The 14,186-nt window shown below is 43.0% G+C and overlaps 2 protein-coding genes across 5 annotated transcripts in view; one reads left to right on the forward strand and one right to left on the reverse strand.

Moving 5' to 3' along the window:
• Nucleotides 1-2,170: 2,170 nt before the first annotated feature.
• CFAP126 (cilia and flagella associated protein 126) lies at nt 2,171-5,731 on the forward strand. Its single transcript, XM_054501825.2, has 5 exons — nt 2,171-2,632; nt 3,959-4,021; nt 4,182-4,262; nt 4,762-4,938; nt 5,314-5,731. The coding sequence occupies exons 1-5, from the start codon at nt 2,606-2,608 to the stop codon at nt 5,497-5,499; spliced, it is 534 nt and encodes a 177-aa protein (XP_054357800.1). The 5' UTR covers nt 2,171-2,605; the 3' UTR covers nt 5,500-5,731.
• A 1,551-nt stretch (nt 5,732-7,282) lies between these two features.
• Nucleotides 7,283-14,186, reverse strand: part of SDHC (succinate dehydrogenase complex subunit C) — a 51,913-nt gene continuing 45,009 nt past the window's right edge. For 3 of the 4 annotated variants that reach the window (XM_063649511.1, XM_054501793.1, XM_054501807.2), the window contains 2 exons: nt 13,680-13,843; nt 7,283-8,139 (listed from right to left, as the gene is read on the reverse strand). In XM_063649511.1, coding sequence (XP_063505581.1) covers nt 8,035-8,139; nt 13,680-13,843 — 269 coding nt within the window. In that variant the 3' untranslated portion in view covers nt 7,283-8,034. The remainder of the gene's footprint in view (nt 8,140-13,679; nt 13,844-14,186) is intronic. The other variant, XM_054501816.1, reaches the window with a different exon arrangement.

A 14,186-nucleotide genomic window follows, 5' to 3' on the forward strand; every position in this document is an offset into this window, starting at 1 on the left:
TGGTAGAAGTACAAACTGGCGCAATGTCTTTCAGTGGTAATTTGACATTATCTACTTATTTTATTTTATTTATTTTTTTTGAGATGGAGTCTCGCTGTCGCCCAGGCTGGAGTGCAGTGACGCAATCTTGGCTCACTGCAAGCTCCGCCTCCCAGGTTCACACCATTCTCCTGCCTCAGCCTCCTGAGTAGCTGGGACTACAGGCGCCCGCCAAGCGCCCAGCTAATGTTTTGTATTTTTAGTAGAGATGGGGTTTCACCATGTTAGCCAGGATGGTCTCGATCTGACCTCGTGATCGCCCGCCTCAGCCTCCCAAAGTGCTGGGATTACAGACGTTAGCCACCGCGCCTGGCCTATCTACTTATTTTAAATGCACAAACCCTTTTGACTTTGCAATGTACTTTAAAAAATTTATCCTACAGATCACATATGTACATAAAAATACATACATACACGTTCATAAAGATACATAGGGATTTTTCATTACAGCAATGTCCTTATTAGCAAAAGACTATAAATAACCTAAATGGTCATCCATATGGGTCTGAACAAACTATGGTGCATCCCAAAATGGAATATTATGATAAAAACATAATCCTCAAGATAGTCAAAAAGCAAATCAAAAAGCAATGTGGACAGCTCTCTCATTAGTGTTTGTATGCATAGAAGATTTCTGGAAGGAGACACAAGAAATGAATAACAGTAGTTGCCCTGAGGAGCAAGACTGAGAGTTGAAATCAAATGGAGATTTGCTTTTCACTGAACATCCTGTAAACATGAAATTTTTTCCATGTACATTACTTTTTCAATTGAACAAAAACTAGTTAACTTTTAAAAATGAGTGCAGTCATCATTTATAATTACATCCCTATCAGAAAGGCAGAGGGAGGCATACCAACTGAAGACAAATTCTAAGAGAAATAATGCTAGCCTATCATTGCAGATTAAAGGGCCAAAAAGGATGTCCTAGAGCAAAGATAGTCCTTGGTCCTTAAAGAACTCTTCTCTACAGAGTGATAAGAACCACAGAGACTAAGCACACGAGTTATCTTTCCAGATCTCACATTATCCAGGTATTAACTCCAGAGCCTATAAAACAAGAGCTGTTCTTCCCTCCATCTGCAGAAGCACAGGAGTGCTCTTATACTTGGTGTGTTGGTTAAGATGAGGATTTTGGGGGAAGAAGGAAAAGAGAAGGGACTGATGGATATACTTTATTTATTTTTTATTTTTTGAGACGGAGTCTTACACTGTCGCCCAGGCTGAAGTGCAGTGGCGCAATCTCTGCTCATTGCAACCTCCGCCTCCCGGGTTCAAGCAATTCTCCTGCCTCAGCCTCCCGAGTAGCTGGGATTAGAGGCATGCGCCACCATGCCTGGCTAATCTTTTGTATTTTTAGTAGAGACAGGGTTTCTCCATGTTGGCCAGGCTGGTCTCGAACTCCTGACCTTGTGATCCGCCTGCTTCGGCCACCCAAAGTGCTGGGATTACAGGCGTGAGCCACCACGCCCGGCCTGGATATACTTTACAATGGTCTCCTGGTCCTAATGATATCTTTGGGCAACTTATTTCTTAGTTTTTCCCTTTCATCTTGACACCTTATATATAAATTCACTTTACAATTCACAAAGCACAGTTCTACTTATTAATTATCCTAACCACCTCGTAGATGGGTATCACAATACCATTTTATGAGTTTCAGAGGGGTTTCCTTGTCCCACAAATATTAGGCTTATGTCCTGGCACCCCCCCCCCCCCCCATTGAACTCTCCAAACCTGATGCTTTCCACTCTGTGACTTTCTCTCTTCATCCCTGCTCAATCTCCCTGCACCAGCACCCGATTCCATTTTATTCCAGTCAACAAACACTAAACACCTGTGTTCTTAGGTGCTGTGATTCTAGACAGTGACAGAGGAAATTTTTTAAGGACGAAGGACAAGATATGTTTTTCCTTCTGGGGACAGATTTGAGCTAGTTGCTTTTTAAATATTGTTCCTTTGTTATTCTGCCTGATAAAGTAGTGGGCCTTATAAACAGGATCTCACCAGTATTGAATACCTACTATGCTATGATATCGTCCAGACACTTTATTCATTTTATCTCACTTACCCTGTAAAAGCAGGCTCTAGTATCTCCACAATACAAATGAGTTGATAGAAATTTAGTGAAGACAAGACAGTTGTTTAATGTCATATAGTTCCTATGTTCCCATGTTGAATAAGGATTCAAACCCCAGTATCTGGCTCTACAGCCTGTGGTACATTACACCATGTTGTCCAACAAGCATAGCTCTCAGGGTTACATGGTTTGTTAAAGTGGTTAAAAACCCCAATCAAAGGCCACGTGGAAGTTCTTAAGCAGGGGTAGGTTATGCCAGAAAAAAAGTAGCTGCTATTCAGCTAATTTTCTCACATTTACTCAGTCTTTCCCGTCTCTAAAATAAAAATGAATCTAAGTTCCAGAGAAAACAAACGGGGGCAGTGTGAGTCAAGGAAGTGAATAATAATAAGCAGAAGAGAAAGGCAGCCTCTGCTGATTGGGAGGTAGTCCCAAGAGGTCGGCCTTCTGCAGTTGCCAAGCAACGAGTGTAAACAGCACAAGATCATGGCCACTAACTACAGTGCCAACCAGGTAAGTTCCCATTCTCCATTTCTTTAACGTTTACCTTTGTTTTTCAGATTCTATCTTTGGACTGTCCCCTCTCATAGGTTTCTGATCTTTGAACAGATAGCTGAGAGTGGAGTGAGATAATATTTTACCTCCTCAGGGATAGAGAGAGCCCAGGGGCGATCCAAAGGTATCTCTGGGTTAAATTTGTAGGGTGTAAACCAGAAGTTGGCAAATTTTTTTTCTGTAAAAGGGCGGAGTGTAAAAATTTTAGGCTTTGCAGGCCAAGTGGCAAAGTCAAAAATATTCTGTAGCTACTTACATAATTAAAGAAAAACATTTTTCCATAACATTTTTGACAAATTCAAAATATAACTGAGTACAATTTTTTGTACTACTAATGAAAATAATGGAATTTTGGGGGTTGAGAAAACATTTCACTTAACTGGGATTCAAAGTTAGTGTTCCATTTTACTGAATCAACTGTAAATGTTCGTCTATAAAAATCACCCTTACTCTCAGGCCATCCCCAAACAGGCAGCAATATGGATATGGCCCATAGGCCATAGTTTACCAACTCCTGATCTAGACCAGTGCTGCCCAACAAAGAGTGCGAGCCACAAATGTAATTTTAAATTTTCTAGTAGCTACATGAAAAAATTAAAACATAAAATTTAAATATATTGAATTTAACCCAATAAATCCAAATATTATTTCAACATTTAATCAGTATTTAAAAAATTATAATCAGACATTTTACATTTTTTTTTGGTACTAAATCTTCAAAACCTGCTGGGTGTTGTAGCTCACGTCTGTAATCCCAACACCTTGGGAGGCTGAGGCACAAGGATCGCTTGATGCCAGGAGTTTGAGACCACCCTGGGCAATATGGTGAGATCTCGTCTCTACAAGTAAATTAAAAAATTAGCTGGGCATGGTGGCATGCACCTGTAGTCCCAGCTACTTGTGAGTCTGAGGGAGGAGGATCGCTTGAACCCAGGTGTCCAAGGCTGCAGTGAGCTAGCATCGTGCCACTGACTCCAACCCAGGTGGCAGATCAAGATCCTGTCTCAAAAAAAAAAAAAAAGAGAAGAAAAAAACTTCAAAATTCAGCATATTTCATACTTCTAAAGCACCTCAATTTGAACTAGTCATATTTCAGGTGCTCAACAGCTCCATGCTGGACAGCACACATCTAGACCAAACAAATTACACCCTTGTCATAGTGACTTAAAACCTACATGGTTGGTCAGGCCTTTGGTCTTCAAATCTAAAGAATTGTGCCTAGTCTTCATTTCCTGGGTTTGGGGCCTTGAAGTCTCACAGGGATACTTCTCTTTCTCTCCACAGTATGAAAAGTCTTTCTCATCCAAGTATCTGCAGAACTGGTCTCCCGCTAAGCCAACAAAAGAGGTATTCCACGTTCAGTGTACCTACAAGATAGCCTCATGCTCTCCCTGTCAATTAACTCCTTTTAGCATTCTCTAAACTCCCATATCCTTCTCTGACCAAGCTCCCCAAATACTTCCCTTTTTCCACTCACAAACCTTTATCTCTCCCACTTGTACCCCAGAGCATCTCTTCTCATGAAGGCTACACTCAAATTATTGCCAATGATCGTGGTCATCTACTGCCTTCTGTGCCCCGTTCCAAGGTGAGATACTATCTTCACTCCTATCAAGAAAGGCAAATAATTAAGGCACAGAACTGGGAGATGTGCAGTCTCTCACAGCCATTATTGGGAAAATTAAAGTTTAATCTAATTCATGTTGTAATGTGAGAGCCCCTGAACTTCCGGCCAGCTTACCCAGCAGGATACAGTTGTGTTTAGCACCCTTCAGAAGTTCTTAAATTGATAAATGATCTGTATAAATGAAAGCCTTCAGGTGATGACATTTGTGCAGTGGGTACTCCTTTGCCACACTCAGCCTAAGGATGTGGAATTTAAGTTGGCAGAGTAAAGGGGATGAAAAAATTAGGCCTGCAAAGCCAAAATGAGGGAGGGGGATAAGGAAGGGTGGGAAGATTATGCTTTCAGTCTTGTTTCATAACCACGCATTCCTAAAGGTAAAGAATGGAAATAATATGAACAGAGGTCTAAGTCAGTTACTGGGAGTGAGAAGTCCCATTGAGGAATCCCTTTTCATTTTTAGGCAAATCCTTGGGGTTCCTTCATGGGCACCTGGCAAATGCCTCTGAAGATACCCCCTGCTCGGGTGACCCTGACCTCCCGTACAACTGCTGGTGCTGTCTCCCTCACCAAATGGATACAGAAAAATCCTGATTTACTCAAGGCCTCCAATGGGCTGTGTCCTGAAATCTTAGGCAAGGTATCTATTCTTCCCATCTAACCCAAAACCCTGTTGTCTCAATTTCTTTTCAACCTCAAAAAATGTCTATTGTTACGCCACCACTATCCCAGCAGTGGGGACCTCTAACCAATTTGTCTTATCCTGACTAGTCCTTAATCACCTTCTGAGGCCTGGAGGGATGGGTTAAGGACATCTTACCCCCAACAGTAGAAAATGATCTAATCTCAAGGTGGGGGAGGGTGGTTAGAGAAATCAAATTTAACTTTTCTTATTTGAAACTTGATCTACTGCCCATGGTATGGGGAGAAAGGGAGTTAGAATCCTGAGATGCATTAGGAATGATCCGGGCCTGACCAGAGACATGACTCTCTCTTCCACTCTTATCACTGACAGCCCCATGATCCAGACAGTCAGAAGAAACTCAGAAAGAAGTCTATCACAAAGACTGTACAACAAGCACGAAGTCCAACCATAATTCCAAGCTCCCCAGCTGCCAACCTCAATTCCCCAGATGAACTCCAAAGCTCACACCCCTCTGCAGGTCATACTCCAGGTCCCCAAAGCCCAGCCAAATCCTAAGAGCCCACCTGGAAGTCCACGTATGCTAGAACTCTGGGCAGGGCCTAACCTAGCTGAGGTCCAGAAATACAAACCTGGAACTTCATATGGACCAAGTGGCCACACACTGAAAAACCCATATAGCGACTGAGTGAAATAAACAAGAGCCCCCAGTCAGAAATGGGACACAGGGAAATTTTGGGGTGGGAGTAAAAGCAAATTTGGAAAATAAACTTTTTTTTGTTTAATCTTTTACTGATCTGGATTTTCCATTCTTGCTATGGCTGCCTCTTGTAACACAATTAGGAGAAGGAAGGTGGGGGAAAATAAAGTAGAGAAAAGAACATACAGTGGTTTGGGTGGAACACGTTTTTACAAGAATTGAGTCAGTTATACTCCAGAAATGACCAAGAAAAAGTTGGTGTGAATCATGGAAAAAGGGCAGAACCTCAAAGAACCAGTCCCTCAACCCTACCCACTCATTTTTTATCCTGAGCATGCACAACTAACAACTACAAAATCAGAAGTAGAACTGTTGAGTAGAGTATGTATATGTGTGTTTGGAGAAGGTGGGGAAGAAAAGGTAGGGAAAACCAAAGTAGAAGATACTATGCTTGTGTAAGACTTTCTATCTAAGCCCAAGTACAAATATAGTTTGAAAACTGAAGATATTAAAGTGATTGGAAGACAGAGAAGAAAAACAAAGACAGTAAGTAGAAATTTAAGGCAGAATAACAAACATGATGCTCTGTCACACCCCCCACCCACCCACTACCATACTTCAATCACCCAAATGGTACGAAACCACCAAAAAATTCAACTGCCCTACCCATTTTCCAGCCTGTAACAGCTGTTTATCATTGACCCCATTTTATATTTTCCTGGCACTGGCTGTTAAATTTAATGCCCCTGCCAAACCTTTCCCAGTCCCAATGACAAAGTGTTCTCTTGTGATCACTTGTCCCTCATTCCGAGGACAAAGTAGAGAACAGCTGGTTTAAAATGGAGGAAAGGTACAAGGACTTCCCAGGGCCCCTCTAGTAAAAAGGGAAAAGCAATCATTACTTAAAGCCAAATACTATTTGGGACCCTGAATGAAGACTGTTAAAACAGCGGGTCCCCACCTTAACTAAGGTCTTCCTATCCAACTGACACCAGCCAGTTACCATTTCCCCTCTTCGACCCACAGCTTTAACTGGCTGGCCAACAACTCGAAGTGACAGACGAGATAGGTCTCTTATTCCAGAGTTCCCAAAAACTATCAAAACAGCATGCCTGCTAAAGCCTGGTCTATATGGATTTTAAAAGCAGCAAGTTTTCTCATTAAATTATACATTTTTGCCAGGTTTTCATCAATCCCTTCTTTTTTAAAAAAATCTCTATGCTTCATTCACCCCAAGCCTATAACCTCAGGTCATTATCCCCTAGCTGTCACCAACACTGGTCCTCTGTGCCCCTCACTGAATCATAATTTGCTGAACTGTACCATGAAGCTTATAATCAGTCCTTAATGGGATTTTGGTGCCTATAACCCAAAAGCACTCTACATGCGTCACTTCTTTTCTTTTTCTCCTTCCTTCTCTGAGGCTTCTCTGTGATATTTAAATCTCTGGCTAAGTTCTATCTGATTCCCTGAAAACTTTTCCAATGATGAGATGTAGGAAAACTGTTTCCCTCCTGGGAAAGGTCAGATTGCGGGGAGAGGGAGGATGTAAATGCCTAAGACCCGAGGGAAGAGGAGGAAATTGGTTCCTTCCCAACAGCCATTTTCTTGGTTTCTCTAGATTTCAAGGAGAGTCAAAGATAAAATGAGTATTTTAATTCAGTTTCAGAAAAAAAGGGTACATCACTTCGAAGAGAAAGCATAAAATTAAGAGGCTTTTCTGGAAATCCAAGAAAAAGAAATAACCATTAATATGTTCAATGATAATTTTCTGGATCTTCCTCTTGTGTCAAAAGCTATACATTTTCTCTTCAAAAGCAGCTGCTCCAAGAACTAACTAGCCCTCTTTATCTCCCTCTAGCTGGGACAGACTAATTCCCCTCCACCCCCACCTCTCTTCTTTCAATAACACTGTGTAGGTGTTAATGGCCTGGGCGCTCACCAATGAACAGAATTGTCCTTTAAGCCAGCAACCCACAGGCAGTGGCACCCAAAGCCTCACCAACCCCCCCCCCCCCCGCCCATCCACAGGGCAGAAGCCACAGAGCTGGCATTGTTTCCACTGTCTCAGGAAGGAGCCAAAAGCTGACCCTCAGCACAAATCAAAGCCCAATATGGAGAGAGAATAACTGCTTCTAGGCTGAGAGTAGGCAAGCTGCGGGCAAAAAAGAGGAGTTTTTGCAGCCACCTCATCTTTAGAAACAACGGGAAAACTAGACCCTTTTCCACTATTATGGTCTACAAGGTACCCTACTGCTCCAAGGGGATCTGAAAGTACAAAAGGATCTAAACAAATAAGGAGAACTTTTCCCAGGCTGGAGATAAGAATGACAAACAGAAAGATGGGTGAATGTAATAATGTGTAGGAAGATGGTGCTGGGAGCCTCCTTTCTTCACATGGCTGCCAGCCCCATAGAGGACAACACAGTAAGAACCAGGACAACCACTCCAGACTGGTATAGCTGGGGAATCTTCAGGCCTTTTCCTAGGTCCCACATCTGTGGACAAAGCCAAAAAAAAAAGGAATTTCAGTAAACAGGACATTAACAGTTCCTGTCTCAGAAAGTAATTCTACCTAAAGGAACAGATATCTCCTCTCAGCATGATTCTAGAGAAAAGCGCTTCTACCCTTAATGCCCCACCTTTACCCTTCTCAAAACCCACAGTATGGAACCTATTATCCACTTATTCCAACGACAGAAAATCAGGTTCTATTGTGTGGTGATGGTAGGAGGAATGTTCTCTAGAATGCCACAGGCCCCATACGGTATACAAAAGCTTCCAGAATGAATAGATACAACTTTTCCTCAGGACCACACATCTAGATTAATGTTTCTCAAGGTGTATTCTTCCAAACACTTGTTCTTCAGAATGTTGAAAGCCATTATATGGGTCAAAAAAAAGTTCTGTGGTCATACAAAGTTTGTAAACATTTAACTGCAAGACTTTCTAAACAGTTTTTTTTTTTTTTTTTTTTTTGAGATGGACTCTTGCTCTGTCGCCCAGGCTGGAGTGCAGTGGCGTGATCTCGGCTCACTGCAAGCTCCACCTCCCAGGTTCATGCCATTCTCTTGCCTCAGCCTCCCAAGTAGCTGGGACTAGAGGCGCACGCCACCACGCCTGGCTAATTTTGTTTTTGTATTTTTAGTAGAGATGGGGTTTCATAGAGTTAGCCAGGATGGTCTTGATCTCCTGACCTCATGATCTGCCTGCCTTGCCCTCCCAGAATGCTGGGATTACAGGCGTGAGCCACTGCGCCCGGCCTCTAAACAGTTTACTAATGCACACTGTGAATCTCCAAAAGAGAGATATAATATGCCTGATTTCCTAGATACAGTCAATCTCAGAATCTTTTTATAGAGGGAAACTGTTTATCAGAGGACTAGTATTCTAAAGGATACTCTGAGATCTAGAACACTATTTCTCAATTTTGTTTTGACTGTGACTCCACTAAGAAATACCTTTAAAACTGGAACCCAATAGATATGTATATATAATATAGCAAAAGTTGATAAAACAATATTTACCATTACTGAGTGGTGCCATATATATACAAATACATATGTATTTATATATTTTAAATATAAATAAATTTCATTAAAAATATATATTTTTTCCTTTTTGTGGAGAACGGGATCACATTATATTGTTCAGGCAGGTCTTGAACTCCTGGACTCAAGCTATCCTCCTGCCTCTGCTTCCCTAAAAGCTGGCATTACGGGCGTGAACTTCTGCACCCAGCCTCTCCAGTGGCGCCATCTTGGCTCACAGCAACGTCAGCCTCCCAGGTTCAAGCGATTCTCTTGCCTCAGCCCTGTCAGTGGCTGGGACTACAGGCGCATGCCACCATGCCCAGCTAATTTTTGTATTTTTAGTAGAGATGGGGTTTCACCATGTTGGCCAGGCTGGTCTCGAACTCTTGACCTCAAGTGATACACCCTCCTCAGCCTCCCAAAGTACTGGGATTACAGGCATGAGCCACCGCACCCAGCCCCAGCCTATATTTTCTATTCTATTTAAATTTCTTTTTTTGTTGGTAGCATGCCACTAAATTGGTTTTCTACCAATTGAGTTAAAACCCACATTTCTTTTTAATACTAAAAAGTAGAGAGAGATGCTTGTTATGTCTCACCCAGGCTAGTATTGAACTCCTGGGCTCAAGCAATCCTCCCACCTCAGCCTCCCAAAGTGCTGGGATTACAGGTGTGAGCCATCTCACCCAGCCCCTACCCCACCACTCCCCCCCTTTTTTTTTTAATTTTTCGAGACAGGGTCTCACTTTGTCACCTAGGCTGGAGTGCAGTGGCACAATCTCAGCTCACTGAGGCCTTGACCTCCCAGGTTCAAGCAATCCTCCTGCCTCAGCCTCCCAAGTAGCTGAGACTACAGGCACCCGTCACCATGCCCAGCTAATTTTTTGTATTTTTGGTAGAGATGGAGTTTTGCCACGTTGCCCAGGCTAGTTTCGAACTCCTGAGCTCAAGCAATCCACCCGCCTCGGCCTCCCAAAGTGCTAGGATTACAGACATGAGCTACCATGCCCCCAGCCCCACATTTAACAAAACACTAATTTTGACTCTCTTGTGTCTTAGGGATATTAACATATTAATATTATATTATAAGTCACTAAATGAGCCCCTGGGGCAAAAGCAGTCTTTTCCACACTTCCCACATACATGGCGCCTTAACACACACATACACACATATGCCCACAGTCTGAATGTAAAACTGCCTAAATTAGGAGTCAGTTCAGAGAAAAGATGGAAGCCCAGGAAAAAAAATAAAAAAATCAAGATGAGAAGATGCCTCCACCTCAACCCTCAAACTGCTTCTAACTAGGAGATTAGGAGTCAAGCAGATTCCACAAAGAGTTGTTTTGCTTAAATAAGGACAATGTTTTATAGAGAGTGAGTCCTACTGGGTAGTGGTAGTAGGCAGGGACATTCCCTAGAATTCCACAGACCCTATAACCTCCTACTCTTTCATTCCTCATTCCCCCATTAGATCTTCTAGCAAGTCAACTATCAAGTTCAGAGGCCAAAAACTACAGACTGTCACAGAAAACACAAAATCCTGTCCCACACTCACAGCCAGTACTTGCTAGAAGAAAAAATAAAAGCAGACTTAAGGACCTTTAGGTTCTTCACTTCCCTCAACAAAAAGATTACCATCACAGGCAAGAACCAGGGCAGAAAAGCTCTAAGTTCTGCAATTTTCTAAAACCTCCCCTCTCTTCCCCCCATATTGAGACAAAGACAAATATAGGGCAAGTCTCTGTCTGAGCCAAAATATGAACAGAGGAAGCTGATCAGCTGATTTTCTTTACAGAGCTTTGTTCTGTGGAATAGGAAGTCATTAACGGAAATGTCCTCCCTCTCTACTGCCTCCCCCTCAAGGAAGTGAAAAGTCATTTTAAATCAAACTGAACACTGCCCCAGGGAACAGTTGATACAGACACTTAATTTAATAAGTCATTTAGTCTCTCATTTTTTTTATTCCATTAAACTGTCTATTGGACCAGAATGAAATCCAGAAAGTGCTTGTCTCTAAGGCTATGATTTGGAAGTAATAAAAAGTCAAATTAAGGCAAAAGCATCCATCTGACAGTTGGCTCAGATTCAGAAGTAATGAAAATACAGAAAGAACTGAATTTTAATTGCCTTTTTGGAAGCAAAACTAGGGAGACTACAAAATACAAAATCTTTTTTTTTTTTTTTTTTTTTGAGACAGAGTTTCACTTTTGTCACCCAGGCTAGAGTGCAGTGGCATGATCTTGGCTCACTGCAACCTCTGCCTCCTGGATTCTCCTGCCTCAGCCTCCCAAGTAGCTGGGATTACAGGCACATGCCACCACCCCCAGCTAATTTTTGTATTTTTTTTTTTTTTTTTTTTTTTGAGATGGAATTTCGCTCTTGTTGCCCAGGCTGGATGGAGTGCAATGGCATGATCTCAGCTCACTGAAACCTTTGCCTCCCGGGTTCAAGCAATTCTCCTGCCTCAGCCTCCCGAGTAGCTGGGATTACAGGCATGTGCCACCATGCCCGGCTAATTTTGTATTTTTAGTAGAGACAGGGTTTCTCCATGTTGGTCAGGCTGGTCTTGAACTCCCGGCCTCAGATTATCCGCCCGTCTCGGCCTCCCAAAGTGCTGAGACTACAGGCGTGAACCACTGCGCAAGCCTATTTTTTTTTTTTTTTTTTTTAAGATGGGGTCACTCTGTCACCCAGGCTGAAGTGCAGTGGCACAATCTCGGCTCACTGCAACCTCCGCCTCCCGGGCTCAATCGATCCTCCCACCTCAGCCTTACGGGTAGCTGGGACCACAGGCGCACACCACCATACCTGGCTAATTTTAGAAACCAGTTTTGAGCAGACCATAAGGTCACATAGGAGGCAACATGGACAGTTTTCAATCTATTAAATGATTCCTGCCATGTGCAGTGGCTCGCGCCTGTAATCCCAGCACTTTGGGAAGCCAAGAGTTCAAGACCAGGCTGGCCAACATGGTGAAACCCCATCTCTACTAAAAATACAAAAAAAAAAAAAAAAAAAAAAAAAAATTTGCTGGGTGTGGTGGCAGGCCTGTAAGGCTGGCCAACATAGCAAAATCCCATCTCTACTAAAAATACCAAAAAAAAAAAAAAAAAAAAAAAATTAGCTGGCCGTGGTGGTGGGCACCTGTAATCTCAGCTACTTGGGAGGCTGAGGCAGGAGAATTGCTTGAACCTGGGAGGTGGAGGCTGCAGTGAGCTGAGATTGCACCATTGCACTCCAGCCTGGGCAACGGAGCAAGACTGTGTCTCAAAAAAAAAAAAAAAAAAAAAAAAGATTCCTAACCTCAGTATTAAAACCTGGAATTCTTGGCACCCAGTTTCTATTAAAGTTGGCCCCATTCTGTCCAATAGCTCAAAACAGAAATGCAATATAATGTGTAGATAAGAAAAAGTAATCTATTTGAGTCCTGTCAGAAGCACTACTCTGGGTGAATAGGAACGTTAAGAATGAAAGCAGCAACAATGGTTATCTAGCTCATAACTGAATCCCCAGTGTCTACAACAGTACCTGACACATAAATAGGTACCAATTAATATTTATCTCATAAACATGCATTCTATGCCTTCAGGGATCTCTTTTAAATATCCCTCTTAAAAATGAAGAGTTCAGCAGGGCACAGGGGCTCACGTCTGTAATCCCAGCACTTTGGGAAGCTGAGAGGGGTGGATCACAAGGTCAGGAGTTTGAGACCAGCCTGGCTAACATGGGGAAACCCCATCTCTACTAAAAATACAAAAAATTAGCCGGGCGTGGTGGCAGGCACCTGTAGTCCCAGCTGCTCGGGAGGTTGAGGCAGGACAATCTCTTGAACTCAAGAGGTGGAGTTTGCAGTGACCCAAGATCGCGCCAACTGCACTCCAGCCTGGGAGACAGAGTGAGACTTTGTCTCAACAAATAAAATTAAATTAAATTAAATTAAATTAAAAAAGGAAGAGTTCACAATGAGACCCTGCAAGTATCTCTAAGGCCTATACCATTGCTCAGCTACACCACCAGCAGGACTGCCAGATAACGCACAGGGGAACTTGTGAACTTGTCTGGCTTTCTCCAAGAGGACTCTGAGTCACAACTAACCTTAAGAACAGCACTAGCTGGGCGCTGTGGTTCACGCCTATAATCCTAGCACTTTGGGAGGCTGAGGCAGGTGGATCACTTAAGGCCAGGAGTTTGAGACCAGCCTGGCCAACATGATGAAACCCCATCTCTACTAAAAATACAAAAATTAACCAGGAGTGGCGGCATGGGTCTATAACGCCAACTACTTAAGAGGCTGAGGCACAGGAATCTCTTGAACCCAGGAGGCAGAAGTTGCAGTGAGCTGAGATCGCACCACTGCACTCCAGCCTGGGCAACAGAGCGAGACTCCACTCTTGGGAACAACAACAACAAAAAGAACAGCACTAAACCCAGTAACAAAGGAGAGAATCCTCCCAGTCTCCCCACTCCCTTCACAGAGAAAATGTGCAAATCCCCAATTAACTTACCAAGTGTCGGATTCCATTCCAGGTATGATACATGAGAGGGAAGACGAGTGCAAACTTAGCTGTGTGGATCAGTGCTGGCCCCAGACACAGGGACTTCACGAGTTCCAAATAAGACTCAAAGTTCCCAGGGAGTAACAGGGCCGACATGCCAAAAAGAGAGACCCCTGAGGAGAAAACCAAGTAGCTCGTCACAGCTGCTCACAAGTTACAACTAATATGATACATAAAACTGGGACCCCTGGCACCTCATACAATTCTAAACCATTTTAAAATAGAGAAGTTTTTTTTTTTTTTTTTTTTCTTGAGACAGAGTCTCATTCTGTCACCCAGGATGGAGTGCAGTGGTGCAATCTTGGCTCACTGCAACCTCCACCTCCCAAGTTCAAGCGATTCTCCTGCTTCAGCCTCCTGAGTAGCGGGGATGACAGGCGCCCACCACAACGCCCAGCTAATTTTTGTATTTCTAGTAGAGATGGGGTTTCATCAAGTTGGCCAGGCTAGTCTCGA

Source organism: Pongo pygmaeus, chromosome 1, assembly GCF_028885625.2.
Source record: "Pongo pygmaeus isolate AG05252 chromosome 1, NHGRI_mPonPyg2-v2.0_pri, whole genome shotgun sequence".
NCBI lineage: Eukaryota > Metazoa > Chordata > Mammalia > Primates > Hominidae > Pongo > Pongo pygmaeus.

Bases quoted from the DNA above. Each gene is read 5' to 3' on its own strand.
- CFAP126 (XM_054501825.2), top strand. From the start codon at position 2,606: ATGGCCACTAACTACAGTGCCAACCAG. The intron at 2,633-3,958 runs GTAAGTTCCCAT...TTCTCTCCACAG, and splicing joins CTAACTACAGTGCCAACCAG to TATGAAAAGTCTTTCTCATC. The intron at 4,022-4,181 runs GTATTCCACGTT...CTTGTACCCCAG, and splicing joins CCGCTAAGCCAACAAAAGAG to AGCATCTCTTCTCATGAAGG.